This window comes from Cervus elaphus, chromosome 13 (assembly GCF_910594005.1).
Source record: "Cervus elaphus chromosome 13, mCerEla1.1, whole genome shotgun sequence".
Classification (NCBI taxonomy): Eukaryota; Metazoa; Chordata; class Mammalia; order Artiodactyla; family Cervidae; genus Cervus; species Cervus elaphus.
In genome coordinates this window covers 62189667-62211105 of record NC_057827.1, presented here as the reverse complement: position 1 = coordinate 62211105, position 21439 = coordinate 62189667, and the positions used below count along the sequence as shown (strand labels likewise).

The window sequence follows — 21439 nt, the reverse complement described above, 5'->3', positions numbered from 1 at the left end:
CTGTCTTCTTCCTGCAACCTGAGCAACCAAGGAGATGTCAAGTAACCTGTTTACTGTAGCATCATCTGTTGCATCTGGTCCACGGGAAATTGCTTACCTTCCCGTGTGTGGTGTGTGTGTGTGTGGTTCTGCATTTAAAACATGCCTGTTACATTTTATCCAGCATTTCTGGCTAGCTGTGGTAGAAGGGTATTCAGGCTTCTAGTCTCCCGTGTTGCTGGAGCTGGAAGTCTCCTGGGTCCTTCAAGTTATGGGAAATGGTTCTATAATAAACCCAGATCTGGGAATCCGCAAGCAGGAATAGGATTCTGGCCCCTGAATGCTTGGGGAGGGACCTGGGTTCCAGCCAGGCTCTGCTGCTTCCCAGCTGTGTGGCCCCAGGGCTGCTCACCCTGAATGCGTGTGCACCTGAGCTCTTTGAAGACTGGAGAACATTTTCCCAGCATAAAGGATGAGGTCTGCTCTCAGTAGCTATGATAATAAATAGCCACAACAATGGAGTCTGCCACACAGCAGGTGCTGGGAGCCATTCTCTCGATGAATGAGAACCCCGCTACTGCAGCTTGGAGGCTTGGAGGACAGGCAGGTGGGTGGAGCTTGTCTCTAGGAAATGTTACCAGTTGGCCCTCCATCACTGCATCCAAGTGACTGGAGCCAGCTTAGCAGCAATCCTCTCTCCAGGTCTGCCCCGTGGACCCAAGCAGGGAGGATGCCTCCTGGCTGTGACTTTACAGGAAACAGGTTCTTGTGTCAATCAACAGAGAGCTACTCATGCAGGAAGCGGAAAGTGGCTCTGTGTGTGTGTGTGTGTGTGTGTGTGTGTACACACGTGTGTGGAAGGGACATACTTGGGGCACCCGTGAGCACTAGTTCTGAAAAATGATCACCTCAGAGGTTCTCATTGTCCCTCCAGGGGACTCTCTTAACTTAAAAAAATAATCCGCAGATAAACAGCAAGGTCCTACTGTATAACACAGGGGACTATATTCAATATCCTGTGATAAACTGTAATGGGAAAGAACATGAAAAAGAATGTATACACCTGTATAACTGAATCACTTCGCTGTAGAGCAGAAGTTAACACAAAATCGTAAATCAACTATACTTTAATAAAAATTAAAAAAAAAAATAATTTAAGGGTTGGGTACCACTGGCCCCTTAGAAAGAACTAGAAGTCCTGGCGACTTCCTATGTGGGCTCCTCCTTTGATGGAGCCCCAGGTCCTGGATGAGCCGCTGCATCTGTGCCCATCAGAGGAGAGTGGAGGGGGGCAGCTGGAACTCTTGTGGGTCAGGCTTAGAAAGAGGAAGCACAAAACAAAACAAAAAAAAGAGAAAGCGGAAGCAGGGGTATGCGGGAGGTTTTGAATTCCTGGATGAGGGAGCAGGTTTTTTCCCAAGGGTTTCCCCAGAGGCCGAGCCCAGCTAGCAGCCTCCTGGGCTAGGAGTGTGGGGACTCTGCCTTGTAAGGATGGGGTAGGGGTGGGGCAGGGGGAGCTGCTGCCCTGGCTGAAGCCCTTGGAGTTGCCAGATGAGCTAGTGAATTCTGAGCTTGATGTGGAAACTGGGGGGTGGGGGTGGGGGTTGCAGGATGATTGGACCCTGTGAAAGAAAGCAGTTCAGTTTGGACTTTTGGGCTGTTGGCTGAAGCTCACAGATGCTTGATTTTCACTTTCTGGATGTCACAAGTTTGGGAGCTCTGTTGTAACTCATGGAAGCCCAGGTAGCTCTTGGAAGGAGGCTGGGATGGGGGTAGCAAGCGTGGAGCTCTATCTTGTCTGTCCCAGAGCTGGCTGCAGAAGGTTGAAAGGTGCTGGGTGGGGAGGAGCCAGGGTCGGCCCCTACAGAGTCTCTGAGGTTATATTCAAGCTGTCGTGTGAATGTGCACTTTGCTGGAGAGAACAGCCATAGTTTCCACTGGATTCTAGATGGTGCCGTGACCTTCAGAAGACAGAAGCTACAGAGAGGGGCAAACTTTTGCAACACCCTTAGCAAGGTTCCTCATTAATAAAATAGGGAGTAGCCTTCCCACATCCCCTGATATCAGCCTCCCAGGCCTACCCCATACTGGGCCTTCCAGCCCCAGACAAAAGGAGACCGCTCTGGCTCCATCCGATGCAGGGTGGGGGACGTTGCATGTCCAGAAGCCCTGAGGTTCTTGGTGACCTGAATGCCTCCTAGTCACCTGCTCTCTGTACATTTGATGAAGGCCTTGCCTTGTGTTAAAGGCAGATGAGAAAGCCACCCTGAGGAGGCAACTGAAATCCTTCTACTCCAGTGATGAGAGCTGTGCAGGGTTCCCTAGAGGTCCACGCCTATTCTCAGGGTGGGCAGGGTCCCTGGGATATTGTCTTAGCTTGCTCAGGTCAGACAGAACAGAACAGCTTAGACAGGGCAGCTTTGAAAGCAGGAATTTCTTTTTCACAGTTCCGGAGACTGGGAGGTGAAACTCGAGATGTCAGCGGATTTGGTTCCCACTGAGGAGTCTCTTCTTGACTTGCAGACATCTACCTCCTTGCTTTGTCCTCACACAGTGGGAGAGACGTGTCTGCAAACCCTCTGATATCTGTTCCTACACAGGCACAATCCTCTTGTGAGGGCCCTACCCTCATGACCTCCTATGATCCCGATTACGTCCCAAAGGCCCCACCTCCAGATATCATCACTTTGAGGGTTAGGACTTCAACAGGTGAATTTGGGGAAGCTGCATCTCAGTCCATAGGAAATACTGTATGTGTTACTTTTATTTATTTACTCCTGGCCACCCTGGGTCTTCATTGCTGCTCATGGGCTTTCTCTAGTTGCGTGGGCATCTCTGGTTGCCAAGCATGGGCTCTAGGGCACATGGGCTTCAGTAGTTGTGGCACATGGGCTTAGTTACCCAGCTGCATGTCTGGAATCTTCCAGATTAGTGATCAAACCCGTGTTCCCTGTGTTGGCAGGCAGATTCTTCACCACTGGACCACCAGGGACGTCCTAATGTTTGTATTAACATCTCAGCTTTCACCAAGGAGAGTTCTTTCCATCATTTCTTCTGCTAGTTAACAGGCCACTATCTTTGCCTCTAAGAATCCAGTTTTGGCTTCTGATATGTTAATTAGTCAGGCCTCTGGTGTCGGTAGGGACAGGACCACAGAAGCATGGTAGGAGCCACTCTGGACTGGGGCCTTTGAGACCACCCTGTGGCGTGGGGCGGATTCTTGACCAGGACAAAGGGCTGAACCTGGGGATGAGCAATGGCACAGTCAGCCGAAAGCAACTGAAAGCCAGGAACAGACAGAGCAGGCTGGTTGCCTGTGGGCGGGGCCTGCTTGTTTACTTCGCCCCTGGTTTTCAGTCCAGGGATTCTGTTTTCGGAGAGCCAGGCAAATAGTAGCATCCGCCTCCTCCCTGCCTCCCGGGGCAGGGGCCCTGTTTGTTTGGCATCTCGGCCGGGAATCAGGGCCCTTCCTGCAGCTCTCTGCAGAGGCATGAGTCCACGCTGCCCTTGTTAATTGCTTGGGTTTTGACATTCCTGACGACTCTGCCCACACAGATGGGTTGATTGCTGGGTCTAATGAGAGGGGGCGGAGCACTCTTTCATTTGTCAGGCACATTCCTCCGACGTGGCCCGGCTGGCCGTGGCTGAATTGTGTCGTGTGATCTTGTTCTGCCTGGCACAGAACGCGGCTGGACGCTTGCCCTACTCGGCCGCGTTCCTCTCTGAGCGCCTGCTCACCATCACAGAGGCTTTTGTTTACTCTGGATTTCCCCGAACGCCAGCACCTCATCCTTCACACACGCAGAGCCGCTAGTGGCACTTTTCTTGGAGAGTTGGCTTTGGTACAACATTTATCACCATCAGCGTCAAACAGGGGCCCAGCCTTTATTCTCTGCTTAGTATTCTTGACCCACTTTGTTTTATAAATGAATCTTCCCGTGGAGGGAGGAAGCTGGGAAGGATGCTGGTGGATGCAAATAACCCTGGGAGGAGGAGGAGCCAGCAAGGGAAACGTGAAAGAGCCTGTCACTGTGCCTCGGTCCACTTTCAGAATTCAAGCGGCCCCCATCTCCCATCCGCCAAACGCTAATGTTGAAGTTCTGAGCCTCACTCCCATAAGTAAGAGAATTCTCAGCTCTTTACTGAAAGACTTGATCCTGTGCCTTGATTTCCCCACTCCTGAAATGGGGATATTATTTCTCACTTGTTATGGTAGTTGCAAAGATTTAAATGGGGCTTCCCAGGTGGCACTAGTGGTAAGGAACTCGCCTGCCAACATAGGAGATGCGAGACGGGTTCCATCCCTAAGTCAGGAAGACACCCTGGAGGAGGAAATGGCTACCTACTCCAGCATTCTTGCTTGAAAAAAATTCCATGGGCAGAGGAGCCTGATGGGCTACAGTCCATGGGGCTGCAAAGAGTCCTGCATGGCTGAGAACACACACAGCCATGCTTAAATAGCTAGAGACTATCTTAAGAAAACATATTTTTTTTAAAGGTTTAAATGAACCAGTATTTCTTGACTTGGTGAGGAGCTTCTCCATGGGAGGAGAAGGCACATACAGATAGCCAGGGAGGTTATTCAAATCCACGTGTCTATCTACCCTTCCCAGTTGAGAATTGTTGGCTTAGCATCGTAGAAGGTCAGGACCTTCCTGAACACGGCCTGGCCCTGTGGCTGAGAGCTGAGGTCAGCAAACTGTGGCACGTGGACTCAAGCCAGCCTAACGCCTGGCATTTTTATGACCTGTGAACCAAAACGAGCTTTTATATTTTTCAGTGATTGGGGGAAAAGTAAAACAGAATATTTCATGACATTGTGAAAATGGTAGGAAGTTCAAACTTTAGCGTTCATGAGTCACTTTACTGGCATACAGCCCTTCTTTATGTGTTTGCCTGTGGCTACTTGTGTCCTGCAAAGTAACTAGCACATAAGTGGTTGAGAAGTTGCAACAGAAACCATGTGGCCGGCTAACACCAGGGTATCTACCCTCTGCCAGAAAGAAAGAGTCTGCCACCTTCTGGGCCTGAGCAGTGATTCTGGAGTCTGAAACGTGCAATAGTGATCATGTACACAGAGTTCTCAGGGCAGCTCTGGTGCCTTGGCAAGTGCTCAGATGGTAGTGATATGTAGTTGTTCAGTCACTCAGTCGTGTCCGACTCTTTGCGACCCCGTGGACTGCAGCACGCCAGGCTTCCCTGTCCTTCACCACCTCCAGGAGTTTGCTCAAACTCATGTCCATTGACTTGGTGATGCCATCCCACCATCTCATCTGCTGTCACCCCCTCCTCCTTTTGCTCTCGATCATTCCTAGCATCAGGGTCTTTTCCGATGAGTCAGCTCTTCGCATGTAGTTGTTGCCACAGCCCCATTCCAAGGACATGGCAGGAAAACACACACACACACACACACACACACACACACACGTCCAGCAAAAGTGTTAAGGGTGAGCTGGGGACCTTCGTGACTCTCCTCCCCTCCCACAGGACAGAGTGGACCTGCTGGAGCAGGTGACCCGGGAGCATGAGTGTTTCCAGGCGAGCGTGGACGAGTTCCAGCTGTGGCTGAAGGCGGTGGTGGAGCGGGTGCACGGCTGCATGGGGCGCAAGTGCCGGCTGAGCACCCAGGACCGTCTCTCGGCGCTGCAGGTGACCCACCGCGAATCTCTGCCGGAGGAGGGAAGGGTGCTCAGGGCTGGTGGGTCTCTGTTAGGCTTTATTTACTAGGATGGGGCCGGGGCAGCCCCCGACAGCAAAGCATTATCTGACCTCACTTGTCAGTATGTGAGCATAAGGAACCCTGGTGTAGGCACGGAACCTGCAGTGGGGAGAAGCTGGGTCCATTCTGGCCTATCTGACTTCCATGACCTCAAATGTGCTCTGACTTCCACTATAAAGTGAGTGGGGAGATTCTCTTCAATAGTGCCAGGACCACTTTATAATTTTTGCCACAGTTCCACAGCATCTGTATCATTTGTTTGGTTTTCTCCAGGCAAGAATACTGGAGTGGGTTGCCATTTCCTACTCCAGGGGATCTTCCCAACCTAGTCATCAAACCCATGTCTCTCGCGTCTCCTGCAATGGCAGGCAGGTTCTTTACCACTCTGCCACCTGGGAAGCACGTACAAAGGCATATTCGTCAGTAAAAAGGAATAAAATGCTGATATACATGACAACGTAGAAGAATCTAAAAACATACTGAGTGAAAAAAGCCAGTTTCAAAAATTAACTTATTCTATGATTTCAAATAGGTGAAGTTCTAGAATCTTCTGGGATGTTAGACATCCTCTGTATTTTGATAATAATGTGGACTTCATAAGCATGTGTATTTCTCAAAACTCTTTGAACAGTAACACTCAAGAGCTGCCTAGATTTCCTCAACTTACAGTGTGGCTGCATTGGGATGAGTCCATCATTAGTTGAAAATATTGTAAACTGAAAATACATTTAATATACCTAACCTACAAAGCATCATAGCTTAGCCCAGCCTACCTTAAGTGTGCCTAGAACACTCCATTCGCCCAAAACCTTCTAACACGAAGCCTGTTTTATGATCCAGTGTTGAATATCTCAAGTAATTTATTGAATACTACAGTGAAAGTGAAAAATAGATTGGTTTACACTCATTGCCACTGCCCAGAATCATGAGAGAGCATCGTGCTACTTATCACTAGCCTGGAAAGGATCAAAATTCAAAGTGAGATTTCTGCTGAATGCATATTACTCTCATGCCGTCGTAAAGTCAAACATTGTTAAGTCGAACCATTTTAAGTCAGAGACTGCCTATATTTTACTCCATGTAAATTACACTTCAATAAAAAATGAAAAAAAGATTTTGAAGGTATTTTCAAGTAAACCAGAGTTAAAAGTATTTATTTAGGAAGTTTTATAAAAGTGTTTATATTTTTAAAGTTAAAAGTTGATGAACATTTATTTTAAATGAAGGTTACATCATTGTTATGAATGAAATACCAGTTCTCATTCATAATTAGTAGATAACTATATAAATATATGTAATGATGCCAGATGGGGTCGTTAGGTTCTATTTAAGTCTGTACTTTTGCCAGCTGAAGGCTCCAAGCCTGAGGCTGCCTCTGTCTTTGTTAAAAATGAAGATTAGGGACTTCACTGCAGGTCCATTGGTTAAAGACTCCACACTCCCAATGCAGGAGGCATGGGTTCCATCCCTGGTCGGTGAACGAAGATCCTGCATGCTGCATGATGCAGTCAAAAATAAAGAAATATGTAAAAATTTAAGATAAAATAGGAAGGTTAACAGATGTCAGAGAGTGTTGAAAATAGAGACGTATCCAACAGAGACTTTCCCTTTGACTTAATCAAATAGCTTGTAAATGACATGGGAAGGGAATTACATCCTTAATGTTATAAAGGCAGACAGTCCACCCCTTGGAAAGGTGCCCAGGCTCCAGCCCAGCAATAGGAATTAGCACTTGGCATGATGTTCCCAGGGGCCTTGGGAAACGCAGCAAATGTTTTCCTTTTCCCCTCATGTTTTTTTCCCCCATCCTGTCCCCGCTTTAGGGCATTGCCAATGATTTTCCTAAGGGTGAGGAATCCTTGAAGAGGTTGCAGCAGCAGGCCATGGGGGTCATCCAGAACACCTCTCCTCTGGGTGCGGAGAAGATCACCAGAGACCTAGAAGAGATGCGGGACGTTCTGGAGAAGCTGCGTGGGCTCTGGGAGGAGGAGGAGGGCAGGTTGCGGGACCTGGTCAAGTCCAAGGGAGCCTGCGAGCAGCAGAGGGGGCAGCTGGAAGCCGAGCTGGCAGAGTTCAAGAAGGACCTTCAGAGACTGGCGGAGGAGGGCCTGGGGACCACGGCCAAGGCAGCGACCGAGGATGAGCTGGTGGCCCGCTGGAGACTCAACTCGGTAAGCAGAGTTTGGTGACGCCACAGGATGATCCAGGTGCCTCAAGGCATCCCCACTTGGAGCTCCTCCATGTAGTGGAAAGATCATGCTAAGTCTCAAGCACACTTGTTCCGGTTTTATTGATTTTGGATCATCTAAGTTCCCTGAGTATAGTAGAAAAATTGAGTGCTTGTACCCATTTTCCAGATGAGGAAACTGAGGCCTAGAGATAATTTTTTTTCCCTCAACATCCCCAAGATGACATGGTAAATTGGTGGGTAAATAAGTGTGTTGGCTCCAAGTTTGCCATTTCCGTGCCTGATAGTAGGATGTGGGGGGACACTTTCTGAGCACAGACCAGGGACTGTGACATCAGAGGGAAGGCTCTCAGTGTAGGGAAGATGAGGTGCAGACACAGCAGGAGCTCTGAAGAGGCCAAGCAGACGACGCCTCTCCTGGAGGGTGGAGTGGGTTCCAACCCAGACACGACATCCGATCAGAGTACCCTGCCCCTGTGCACACCCACCCTCGTGCACACTCGCGAGAGGTTTGGCTTGAGGACAGAGAAATTTTTCAAATAAGGATTGACACCACTCCTTTCTTTCCTTATTACATCAATAGGCTAGCTCATCAGTTCCATTAGGAGAAATACCTAAAAGAAAAGCCCTCAGGCCTTACCTCCACTCCACACTGTTCTGTTTTTTTCTCTTCCTTCTAATATTGCTTATATGTAGACATATTTGTGTATAGATAGAAGCAGTGTACACACACACTTTAGCATCACTCAGCCTTGCAGGAGACCAGATTCACCTCAAGGGTCAACTTGGTACCACGGTGGGAATTGCATCCTCTGTGGGATTGTCCTCCTAGTCACAGGGCAGGGGTGGGGTGGTGCAGCGGTGAAGGGTGAGGACTTGTGGATCAGACTGCCCGGGTTCAAATCTTGGCTTCTCTCCTTGCCAACTCGCTGACTTTGGGAAAAATTGCCTTAATCTCGGTTAAACGTGACATGGACGTGATGATAACAGGACCTGCCTCCCACATTCCTCATGAATGTGTGAAGACAAAGAGTGCTCAGAACAGCAGAGAATTGGCACTCAGGGAGTGTACGGCTTTTACTAGGAGCTCTAGGTGAAGGACAAGGTCAAAGGGTGCAAACTCGGCAGGTGTGGGGGAGAGTAAGTTCTGGAAAGCCCCGGCAACACTCCCCTGTCCTGACAGTCACCTGCCTGTGCAAGCCGCTCAGTCGTGTCTGACTGCGACCTCATGGACTATATAGCCTGCCAGGCTCCTCTGTCCATGGAATTCTCCAGGCCACAATACTGGAGTGGGCAGCCGTTCCCTTCTCCAGAGGATCTTCCCAACCCAGGGCATTGCAGGGGGATTCTTTACCAGCTGAGCTACCAGGGGAGCCCTGTGCCTGGTTATGATTCAGGAGGCCTTTCCCGAAGCAGGAGGCTGAACACATTCCTACAGGCGCTGTCTGCCCCTCCCGATTCAGGTGTCAGTTATGACCAAGATATGGCTAACTGGAAATCAGTGAAAGGGAATTTCAGAACTTAGGAGAGGATTTTACTTCTTAAGCTAGCACTTACGTGGTAAGAAGCACTCCTGCTCTGTACTCGGTGCCTGACAATGGTGGCGGCTCCCTGTTACCATGGCAGCCGGGAAGTGGGTTCTCAGGCCAGCCAGTGTCCTGCCAGAGCCCATTCGCTTTCCATTTCCCCACCCTGCCTCCTGCTGAGTGTGGACCCTGCAAGAGTCAAGATCAAGGTGAAACTCATCACTTCCTGGGACAGCAGGAAAAGGCTGCATCTAAACACGATCGGGGCTTCCCAGGTGGTGCTAGTGGTAAAGAACCTGTCTGCCAGTGCTGGAGAGACGCAGAGATTCGGGTTCAATCCCTGGATCAGGAAGATCCCCTGGAGGAGGACATGGCAACCCACTCCAGTATTCTTTCCTGGAGAATCCCATGGACAGGGGAGCCTGGCGGGCTGCAGTCCATAGTGTTGCAAAGAGTCAGACACGACTAAAACAGCTTAGCATGCATGCACTCAAATGGTTGAGTGGCGTGGTTCGGAGTTGCTGGGTGGAAATATCCTGTTGACTTGTCGACAACAATAACTGCACCTGCAAATCACCTTTAAAAAAAAAATTTATTTGTAGTTGTGGCATGCGGGATCTTCAGTCTTCATTGTGGCATGCAGGATCTTTTTCTATTTTAATTTCAGCATGTGGGATCTAGTTCCCTGACCAGGGATTGAAGCCAGGCTCCCCTTCATTGGGAGCGTGGAGTCTTAGCCACTGGACCACCAGGGAAGTCTCACAAAGCATCTTTAGATCACCGTTTCCTTTAGATAAGGTGGGAAGTGTCAGAGGGCTCAGCTCCGACAAGAGGTCCACCGTTTCCCAGCTCCGCAACTGTGAGAAAACGCTTAGCCAGAGATTCCTTGTGTATAAAATGGAGACGCAGAGAACTGTCCTCCAGGATCATGGCGAGGCTTGAGTGAAGGGGACCCCAGAGCCCTGAGCACATTGTCCAGGTTCCCTAGATGTTAGTTATCTGTGTGATTCGGTGCCAGTCCATGGCCACATGGTGAGGTAGGTGATGATAAAGAGAAAGACCCGCTCATCAAGAGTCAACATTATTTGGGGTCACAGAGCGGGAGCAGGGGGCACAGGGGCCGAGCTCTCGGGGCCCCCGTCACCGCCCTATGGGACTGTGTTCCCCAGGCTGGCCCGCCCTCACGGCCCACATTCAGCCCCCTGCTGTCTCAGAACCTCACCCACGCCCTCGGTGTCATCTGTTGCTGCAGGCGACCCGGGTGGCCCTGGCTGCCGAGGAACCGCGGGTGGACCGGCTGCAAGCCCAGCTGAAGGAGCTCCTCGTCTCCCCCCAGGACCCGCAGCCACTCTCGGACAGCGTGGTCGCGGCCATCCAGGAGTACCAGAGGTACCAGGCGGGCCGAGGGCGGGCCTGGACTGCACGCTCAGGGGCCTCTGCCCGTCTGACACCAGCTGCAGCGGGCTTGTGCCTTCTAGCTGCCTGATAGCCAGTAACTCTTGCTCCTCTCAGTGACTGGCTGTTATAGGGTCTCCCCGGGCTCAGGTGCTGACCCCTTTCTGTAATATTTTGCATTTTGCGTTCCAGAAAGAGACCTGAACTTGTGCTAAGTGGCCTTTTCACTCATTTCCATTCAGTCTCCCTGTGCAGCTTTGCACCAGAGACGGGTCTCCTGTGTAATGGTCCAAGGGGAGGGCTTTCCACTAGGCCAGCGTCATGCCCCCACCTGCTGGTGGTGCTGATGGAAGCACCTGGACCCGACTTCAGGCCAGCTTCTACCTCCCCTCAGCCCATGGGCTTGGGCACAGTCGGGGCTCAAGCCTCTCAGCTCAGCAAAGACCAGCGGATCAAATATCCACCCTGTGTGGCACTGGGCACAGTTTGAATTTGGAATCGGTGCCTGTTTTTACTGCGTGAGGCTCAGAGGGGTTTGGAACACAGCCCAGCCATCCCCACCTCTGTGCTGTTTTAGTTGCTTAGTCATGTCTGACTCTTTGCGACCCCGTGGACTGTAGCCCGCCAGCCTCCTCTGTCCGTGGGGTTTCCCAGGCAGGAATACTGAAGTAGGTTGCCACTTCCTCCTGCAGGGGATCTTCCCCACCCAGGGATCGAACTTGCAACTCCTGCATTGGCAGCTGGGGTTTTGTTTGTTTGTTTACCACTGAACCACCCGAGAAGCACCCCCGTCTCTGCAGCATCCTCATCCCTGTCTGATGCAGGAGGTTCCTCCAGAAGGAGCTCAGAGAGCTCCTGCCTTGCTGGGTGTCTCTCCCCCCACAATGTTAACAGGCCACCCTTCTGTACCTCCAGAGCTGGGACCGGGTTGACCCCAGGGTGCTAGTGGGCAGGGGGACAGGGTGGCTGAGGTCTCCCTCTCCTTCGCAGCTCTTGTTGAGGGGGCAGGTGCTGGTTATCTATGACTGGGTGCTAGACATTCTGTATATACTTATGTATATACATATGGGCTTTCCAGGTGGTGCTAGTGGGAAAGAATCCACCTGCAATGCAAGAGATACAGGTTCGATCCCTGGGTCAGAAAGATCCCCTGGAGGAGGGTACTGCAACCCACTTCAGTTTTCTTGCCTGGAGAATCCCATGGACAGAGGAGCCTGGCGAGGTACAGTCCATAGGGTTGCAAAGAGTCAGACACAACTGAAGCGACTTAGTGCGCGTGGCATGTGTAGTTGATTTATAGTATTTTGTTAGTTTCCAGGGGTACAGCTAAGTGATTCAGTTACACATATATATCTATCCTTTTTCCGATTCTTCTTGTCGTAGACTATTACAAGTTATTGAATATAGTTCCCTGTGCTACACAATGGGCATTGTATTTGAAAAATTATCTGTAGGAATTATTTGGGCCTAGTGTAACGGCATCTTACTCAAGAAGGGATTTTGTTTGCTTTTGTGAGGTGTCAGGGGGCAGGCAGTCTGAGTCTGAGGCCTCCACATATCCTTTTCGAGGTTTGTTTCTTTCCCTGGTCTGGAAGCTGGGCTGCAAGTCTGTTGAAGGACTGGCTTACCTCCAGTGCACTTTTATCTGGAAAGCCTGGGCCTCAGGGTCCCCTGGACACCCCGGCAGTCTATGGAGTAGGAAGGTGCTATGCACACGGGTGCTCTGGGGGTCCGGGGGGAGGCCTCGCCCCTGGACTGACCCACTCTCTCCTCTCGGTGCCCCCTCCTCTGTGCTCACAGAATGAAGGCCAAGAGCAGCAGACTGCGCAACGCCGCGGCCACGGAGCTGTGGCAGCGTTTCCAGCGGCACCTCCAGGACCTGCAGCTGTGGAGGGAGCTGGCCCAGAGACTCCTGGATGTCACCGCCAGCCTGCCAGACCCGCCCTCCATCCACACCTTCCTGCCGCAGATCGAGGTAAGCCTGGTTCTGTCGGGAGGGATGGTGGGTGGCCCTGGGGGAGACCACCGGCCAAGCGTGGCATTTCGGCCACCCCCGCAGGGAAGGACGTATCTCCTAGGCCTCCGGGTAGCTGGGTAGAGCTCCTTGTAGCAGTCCGGTGAGTCCCAAGAGCACACTTGTAATTATCAGGGACAAAAGTCACCCTCAGTTCTTGGAGGGAAGGTGAAGCCTGGTTCCTGGTGTGGCCCCAGGGCTCTGCCCTGACCTGCCCACGCCCGTTCTCTTCCTGACCCTGCTGCAGACAGTGCTCTGCTGGGAGTCTGAGGATGCCAGGCCGCTACCTCTACTGTGTACCAGTTGGGATGCAAGTGACAAGTGGCAGAAAACCGGACAGTGTTGAGTGAAAGCACAGAGACTTTCTGCTGGTCCCAGAGCTGGCCTGATAACTCAGTGGTATCTTCCAGAACCCAGGCTCTTTCCAGCTCTAAACTGCATCTGCCTTCATGGTCCCAGGGTGGCTGCCAGCATTGCCGGCGTGCATCCTCACTGGTGTATTGGGCTCATGATATACGGCTGTGTGTCCTGATATTTTCAGTTGACACATCTGAGCTTTTCCTCAGCATCCTTTAAAATGGTTCAATAGCATGGCTCAATAAATCACTTTAAATGGATGCGGAATATTCCATTTGGGGGCATGCCCTTATTTATTTATTTATTTTTTAAGTAGGCACAATTAGATTGTTGAGGTTGTTTGCAATTTTCATTGTCATAGTGAATGTACATTTATGTATGTACACTGATTATTTCCGTTGCTACCATTCTCCTCATCTTACTGATGAGGGATCCGGGCCAGAGAGAAGCAAGAGAACGTGTTCAAGGTTTGGCTGCTCAAGAGAAGCAGAGCTGGGGCCAGAATGGTGGGTTATAGAGTCTTGGCTAACGTTCTCAGCCCTGTTTTCACTTTGGCTTCTGGGAACAGCTTTGTGAAACAAGCAGAACGATTCTTATCATTTGACTGTTGAGGAGCCACTTGCTTGAGGTTAACGCAAGCATTAAGTGACGGCTGGCTTTGACCCAGGCCTGTCTAACCCTCCCTGCTGTGTCAGGATATTTCCTCCTGTCCTTCCCACTGGGGCAGAAAGCAAACTGGGACCTTCTTGAGGCAGGAGAGAGGTCCTGTGTTCCAGAGTGGGACCCAGGACTCCCCCTGCAGGACTTTCACTGAGCAGTGTCTTGGAACACGTGGGGCCAGGACTTTGGCTTATTCACCTTTGGAGTCTGTTTGTTGGTTGGGAGTGTGTCTTGCATCCCTCCCACCGGCCCAACTGGGCAGAAGGGATTTCACAGGTCAGGGCTTAAGCTGCCAGCCCTCTCTTTTTTGGCCACACCATGCGGCATGTGGGACCCTAGTTCCCCAGCCAGGAATTGAACCCATACCCTAAGCATTGGGAGTGTAGAGTCTCAACTACTGGACTGCTAGGGACCTCTCTTTTCTCGACTCAGCTTCTGCATCTAGCCTCAGAGCGGCTTGTGGATTGAAAGTGAAAGTGTTAGTCGCTCCATCGTGTCTGACTCTTTGCGACCCCATGGACTGTAGCCCTCCCAGCTCCTCTGTCCATGGAATTCTCCGGGCAAGAATACTGGAGTGGGTAGCCATTCCCTTGTCCAGGGGATCTTCCCGAATCAAGGATGGAACCCAGGTCTCCTGCCTTGCAGGTATATTTTTTTCCGTCTGAGCTACCAGGGAAGCCCTGTGGATCAGCAGAGCTCCGGCCAAAAGCTGGGCGTAGCTGGTGTGTTAGTTCCCCGCTGCTGTAACAAAGCACCAAAAACTGGTGCTTTAAAATAAAAACAACAGAACTTCATTCTCTTAAAGTTCTGGAAGCTGGAAGTCCAAAGTTGACGTGTCAAGAGGCTCTTGCTATCTCCAATGGTTCTAGGGGAGACTCCTCCCTTGCCTCTTCTAGCTTCTGATGTTCCCTGCCAGTTGCTGGCCTTCATTGCCTTGTAGGTCCACCACTCTGATCTCTGCCTCTGTCATCATGTGACCATCCTCCCCCTAAAGATCTCCACAACCTCTTCCCTCTGTGCATGCATCTGGGTCTAAGTCTTCCCTTTCTGTAAGGGCACCAATCAATGGCATCATTTTAACTCGATTGCCTCTGTGAAGTCCCGCTCTCCAAAGAAGAGAATACCTTGCAAAGAATACCTTGCATTCCAAGGTAGTGGAGTTGAGACTTTACCATACCTTTCCCCCCCCCCCCCCCGCCATTTCTTTTTTGAAGGTCACAATTCAACCCAGAACAGCTGGTTAAATAATAATGGCTGAGAAGATCTATCTTTTCTTGTGCGTTCAGTGAGGGTCCTGCACTGTGTTCAATGCTTTTTAGGCATTTAAGCCTCGTGACAGCCCCACGAGCTGGGATGTGCCTGTTGGTCATTTACCGATGAGGAAACTGAGGCTTAGGAATTACCCAGGTTCTCCCGGTCAGTGGTGGCGGTGGTTTAGTCACTAAGTCGTGTCCGACTCTTGGGACCCCAGGGACTGTAGCCCGCCAGGCTTTGTCCATGGGATTTCCTAGGCCAAGAATACTGGCGTGGGTGGCCATTTCCTCCTCCACTGCAGTCATTGTGCGATCCAGACTCAGGATTGCAGCTCTCCAGCCTGAATTTTTCACCCTCGTGATATTGTGTCTGTGTCCAGCAAAAAGGAAATGAAGGTGGCCGCCTACCTCAAGAGGCTTGGCCTCTGTGTGGCTGATCACAAACTACATACCATCATCAGCAGGTCACCTACCTGGGCTGCGGTCTTATTTCTTCCTCTCCCAGCCCCATGCCCAGCTCAGTATCTCTGTAACATCATCAGATATCAAGTGCAAGGACTCTGACCAGCTGAAGACAAAACCCCTGGCCTCCAGGCTCCTGAGCCCTCGGTGAGAGAAGCAAGACATGTTTACCTCCAAGAGCTGGTTGATCAACTGGTTGCCTGAAGTCGGGCAAAGGGCTTTGGGGCAGGAAGAGTGAGTGTCAGCTGGGAATGTGATCAGGGCAGGCTTCCTGCAGGAGATGGGGCCTGGGCTGTGCAGAGTTCAGGCTACTTGCATAGGAGCCGGCTGACCGTTACACGAGGCTGCGGAGTTCCCTGTTGGTCCTCTCTCTGCCCCATGAGCTCCTGCACATCACGACCCCACTGAGATGCCACCTCTTCTGGGAGGCCTTCCTGAATTCTCTCTGATCATGCTCCCCTAGGCCCTTTTGTTGTTGCTCATTGTTGTTGCTGAATTGTATCCGACTCTTTGCGACCCCATGGGCTGCAGCACGCCAGGCTTCCCTGTCCGTCACTATCTCCTGGAGTTTGCTCAAACTCATGTCTATTGTCTCAGTGATGCCATCTAACCATCTCATCCCCTGTCACTCTCTTCTCCTCCTGCCTTCAATCTTTCTCAGCATCAGGGTCTTTTCCAGTAAGTCAGCTCTTCGCATCAGGTGGCTAAAGTATTGGAGCTTCAACTTCAAAATCAGTTCTTCCAATGAATAATCAGGGTTGATTTCCTTTAGGACTGACTGGTTTGATCTCCTTGCTGTCCGAGGGACTCTCAAGAGTCTTGTCTAACACTACATTTCGACAGCATCAATTCTTTGGCACTCAGTCTTCTTTACGGTCCAGCTCTCACATCCATACGTGACTCCTGGAAATAGCATAGCTTTGACTATATGGACTTCTGTCGGCAAAGTGATGTCTCTGCTTTTTAATGTGCTGTCCAGGTTTGTAATAGCTTTTCTTCCAAGGAGCAAATGTCTTTTAAGTTCATGGTGGCAGTCACTGTCCACAGTGATTTTGGAGCTGAAGAGAACAAAGTCTATCACTGCTTCCACATTTTCCCCTTCTATTTGCCATGAAGTGATGGGACCAGATGCCATGATCTTAGTTTTTTGAACATTGAGTTTTAAGTCTGTTTTTTCACTCTCCTCTTTCACTCTCATCAAGAAGCTTTTTAGTTTATCTTCACTTTCTGCCATTAGAGTGGTATCATCTGCATATCTGAGGTGGTTGACATTTCTCCTGGCAGTCTTGATTCCAGCTTGTGATTTATCCAGCCCAGGATTTCGCATGATGTACTCTGCATATAAGTTAAATAAACAGGGTGACGATCTACAGCTTTGACATACTCCTTTTCCAGTGTTGAACCAGTCATTTGTTCCATGTAAGGTTCTGACTGTTGCTTCTTGACCCACATTCAGGTTTCTCAGGAGACAGGTGAGGTGGTCTGGTATTCAAAATGTCCAACACACCAACTTGGGGATGGCCCTCTGTTGTTAGTGATGGAAAATCATTGAGTAGAGGATCAGACTGGTTCAGTTTGGGTTTGGCTGCAATGTGTAGAGTCGATCTGGGGGGCAACTGGGAGGCAGCAGATGGTCAGGAGCTGCAGGGGTCCAAGTGAGCAAGTCTGAGAGTGCACCACGGTCAGTGGGAGCAATGGAGCAGAGAGAGATTTCTGACACTCGGAGGAGGCAGCCTTCTTGCTCGGGATTGGTAACAAGGTGGATGTGGGGGGTGAGAAGGGGATCAGACTGACCCTGACATTCAGGGCCTCCCGCCACCTTCCCGCCTGCCTGTTTCTCCTTGCATTCACCGCTTCCTCGGCCACCAGCACAGAGGCCCAGCCTCCCAGGCAGGTGCAGCCAGAACAGGTGCATTCCTGCCCCAGCTTCATCCTGCTCTCCCGTTCACAGAAGCCTTGTCTCCCCCAGGCGGCCCTGATGGAGAGCTCCCGCCTGAAGGAGCAGCTGACGATGCTGCAGCTGAAGAAAGACCTGCTGGGCAGCATCTTCGGCCCAGAGAGAGCCACAGCCCTGCTGGAGCAGGTGGCGACTTCCGTGAGGGACAGAGACTTGCTGCACAACCGCCTTCTGCAGAGGAAGAGCAAACTGCAGGTGAGCCTCGTCTTGGCCCTCAGCTCAGCCCCACTGCGGGCACAGCCCTGTGTCCTGACCCCAGCCCTGCCACTCGCCACCGTGTGGCCCTGGGCATATCCTCTGCTCCACACAACCTCAGAGCCCTCATCTAGGTAGGATTATGGTGGGATCCTTCTCATCTGCCTGCCTCCTGCCTCTGCCCCCAAATCCCCTTCTATGCTCATCAAATCAAACTGTCTTCTGCAGAGAGCTGGGGGCCAGTTAGCTGGAAAGATGCAGAGAAAAACACTTGTAAACTTTAAAGCAGCAGAGAGCTGGAAGCTATTTTTGTTGTTATTGTTGTTCAGTTGCTCAGTCGTGTCTGACTCTTTGCAACCCCATGGACTGCAGCACACCAGGCTTCCCTGTCCTTCACCAACACCTGGAGCTTGCTCAAACTGACATCCATTGAGTTGGTGATGCCATCCAACCATCTCATCCTCTGTCACCCCCTTCTCCTTCTGCCTTCAATCTTTCCCAGCATCAGGGACTTTTCCAGTGAGTTAGCTCTTTGCATCAGGTGGCTAAAGTATTGGAGCTTCAGCATCAGTCCTTCCAATGAATATTCAGGGAAGCTATTAATAGTTTTATTAGGGACACTTCTGAATGGCCGCATAAAATCAAAGACATAAGATGGGATGTTGTGGACAGTTTCTTCTTTCAGGTAACAATTATTTGCTAAGCATCTGAGAATGATGATAGTGATGAAGCGATATCTCTAGGACACTGTCCGGAGGCCAGGCACCTGCTGAAAGCCCCACACCCATGGTCTGATTTATTCAATGGAGCAGATATTGAGCATACATTTTAGGGTCTGCAAGGCCTGTGATCTCTGTTGCAGCTTCTGAGCTCTGCTGCTATAGCAAGAAATCAACTGTAAATGAATTGGCGTGACTGCATGTCAATAAAACTTTATTTACAAGCACAGACCTCTGGTGGGACTTGGGATATGTTGTAGGAGATGCAGTTTGCCAGCACCTATTCTAGAAGCAGAACAATTGTTAGGTGAGGACACAGTGATCCTCACGGAGGGGCATCAGATCCCCTCAAGAACTCCAGGAAGGCTTCCTGGAGGGGGTGGTTCCTGAGTGAGTAGGAGCCGGCCAGGAGAAGACTGGAGAAGAAGCAGCCAGTCTGTGAGTGTCAGATTGTGCCACAGGGAGACCGAGGGGAAGCTGAGTTGTGCGCGGCCTGTTGTGTCTCCGCAGAGCTTACTCGCTCAGCACAAAGATTTCGGGGCGACTTTCGAGCCTTTGCAGAAAAAGCTCTCAGACCTCCAAATCCGGGTCCAAGCCGAGAATGGGCTTCGGCGGGACCTTCCTGAGAAACAGGCCCAGCTTCTGAGGTTGCAGGTAAGAGGTCCGTCTGGCCCGAGTCACCTCCACGCAGATGTTCAGCTGTGTGGGAAGCAGCCCTCTTGCAGTAATAGTGGCCAGCCAAGCGTCAGTAAGCCCAAGCCAGAGACTGTGATTCCTCCCAGGCCCCTGAGATCTGACCTTTCATCTCAGCTGAATTTCTGCTGGTATGCCTGATGGTTCCTGGCCTTGACAAGGCCTTTAGCACCTCCAAACGGCTGATACTTGAGCCCAACAAAATGGTAAGCTCTTTGCTTACTCCGTGGTCCTAAAGTCTAACATGAATATTTGCTTCTAAAGTTACTTTGCTAAGTGCTCCTAATGAGGCCAGAGTCCTTCAGTTAAATAAGTGATTTGAGGATTAAGAATAAATATTTTAAAACATATGTACTGTAGGCAGGCTAATCATGAATCATTGTTGGCTGGGTGAGGAGCTTGCTGGTTTTTAAAATGCACATGAAACAACAGTTATCTTTTTAAATCCCAGGCACAGCTCATACATAACTGGGAGTGTTCTTTGGAAGGTATTAAAAATGACGCATTTCGGGGCTTTAAAACTAAAGCTGAGATGCGATTCTCCATAAGAAGAGGTGGTCATCAAGTAGGAGTCCAGACATGAGTCTGTCCCCCAGCGACACCTTCTGGTCTTCAGCAGTTTATTTTCATGGTGTTGCAGAATATTTTCATATCATTTTAAAAATTCTCACCAGTCCTAAGAGTGGGCCCATCAGACAGCCATGTGGTGTGGCCCATGGAGTTGGGGAGATCCGCCATCCCTGAACCCTCCCAGTCTTTCGCATTCGGGGTCCCTACCCTGATCAGCATCTACGAGAAGGAGAAAGGATGCTCCACTCATTCCTTCCTCTCCTGCAGGGTTTGCAGGAGGAGGGGATGGACCTGGGGTCTCAGGTGGAGGCCATGAGACCCGTCTTCCAGGGGAACCCTAACCACCAGCACAAAATGGACCAGCTTTCCGCCGACCACCAGGCCCTGCAGAGGTCTCTGGAGGTAAGGGGCCAGGAGAGGGTCTGTGTTAACAGAGACCAGGTCCCTGGAATCTGTCTGACCCTCCTGAAGACTTTCTCCTTCTTTTCTTCCTTCGTTCCTTCCAAGCCTTCTTTTTCGTTCTCCCTTCCTTTCTTCCCTCCCTCATTCATTCATGATTGAGCGCCTCCTGTATGCCAGGCAGGATGCTGGGTCCTGATAATGGAGGTGGCGTGAGCAGGACAGGGAGGCCCCTGCCTTCCTGGGGTTTAAGTGCCGATGGGTAGACGGGCAGCGAGTCAGCAACAAGTTAAACATGCGATTCCACATGTCAGACATACGCGTCCACAAGTGAAACATACAATTCTGCACATGGACCAGAGCACGGACCAGGCCGCACCCACGCGGGAGCCCCCGTGGTGATTGCTGAGTTCATGCCCGGTTGCAAGTTGGGTCCTGGTGGCCGTGAGCTCTGTCTGCAGCGCCCTCTGGTGGCCCCTGGATCCTTCTTATGTCTGTGCTGGACTGATGGGACCACAGGGTGGTGTGGTGGGACCGCAAGGTGGTGTGGGTAGTGGGATGGCTCCTTCAAAACTGTCCTGAGGACAAGGCGGAATGCCTGTTCCAGCCCTACCCTGACGACACTGATTCAGGTGAAGTCCTGGGTCTGCATGTGTAACAAGAGCCCCAGGTGTGCAAAGCCAGCTCTCGGGCAGCCTCAGCTCAGGAAAGCGTTTTGTTTAAGGCAGGATTTTCCACCCTCCCGGACCCTGTGTGCCCTATTTTAAGAACAAATATTTCTGACATTGTCTTTGCAATCCTGAAATTCATAGGTAGTACAAATTACCCACACGATTTACAAATTTAATATAATGCTTTTTCTATTATCAAAAAGAGATAAAAACAAACAAATGATAAGAAAATAATATCTTAACAGTAACCTATAATGGAAAAAGACTCTGAAAAAGAAAAAATATATATATATACACAGATATCTATATAGATGTATGCATATTTATATTGATAGAAATTTAATGAAATCACACCTGAAACATTGTAAATCAACATTGTTGTTGTTCATCCCCGTGGACTGCAGCACGCCAGGCTCCCCTGTCCCCCACTATCTCCCGGAGTTTACTCAAACTCCTGTGCATTAAGTCAGTGATGCCATCCAACCATCTCATCCTCTGTCGCCCCCTTCTCCTCTTACCTTCAGTCTTTCCCAGCATCAGGGTCTTTTCCAATGAATGGGCTCTTTGCATCAGGTGGCCAAAGTATTGGAGCTTCAGCTTCAGCATCAGTCCTGCCCATGAATAGTCAGAGTTGATTTCCTATTCAGCTATACACCAGTGAAAAAATAAAAGAATGCTTTTC

General features: G+C 50.5%; 1 protein-coding gene across 4 annotated transcripts in view; it reads left to right on the top strand.

Moving 5' to 3' along the window:
- Nucleotides 1-21439, top strand: part of SYNE3 (spectrin repeat containing nuclear envelope family member 3) — a 100183-nt gene that overhangs the window by 53672 nt on the left and 25072 nt on the right. For 3 of the 4 annotated variants that reach the window (XM_043921244.1, XM_043921242.1, XM_043921243.1), the window contains 7 exons: nucleotides 5467-5628; nucleotides 7522-7869; nucleotides 10665-10801; nucleotides 12608-12782; nucleotides 17523-17705; nucleotides 18935-19078; nucleotides 19955-20089. In XM_043921244.1, the coding sequence (XP_043777179.1) occupies nucleotides 5467-5628; nucleotides 7522-7869; nucleotides 10665-10801; nucleotides 12608-12782; nucleotides 17523-17705; nucleotides 18935-19078; nucleotides 19955-20089 (1284 nt within the window). The remainder of the gene's footprint in view (nucleotides 1-5466; nucleotides 5629-7521; nucleotides 7870-10664; nucleotides 10802-12607; nucleotides 12783-17522; nucleotides 17706-18934; nucleotides 19079-19954; nucleotides 20090-21439) is intronic. The other variant, XM_043921241.1, reaches the window with a different exon arrangement.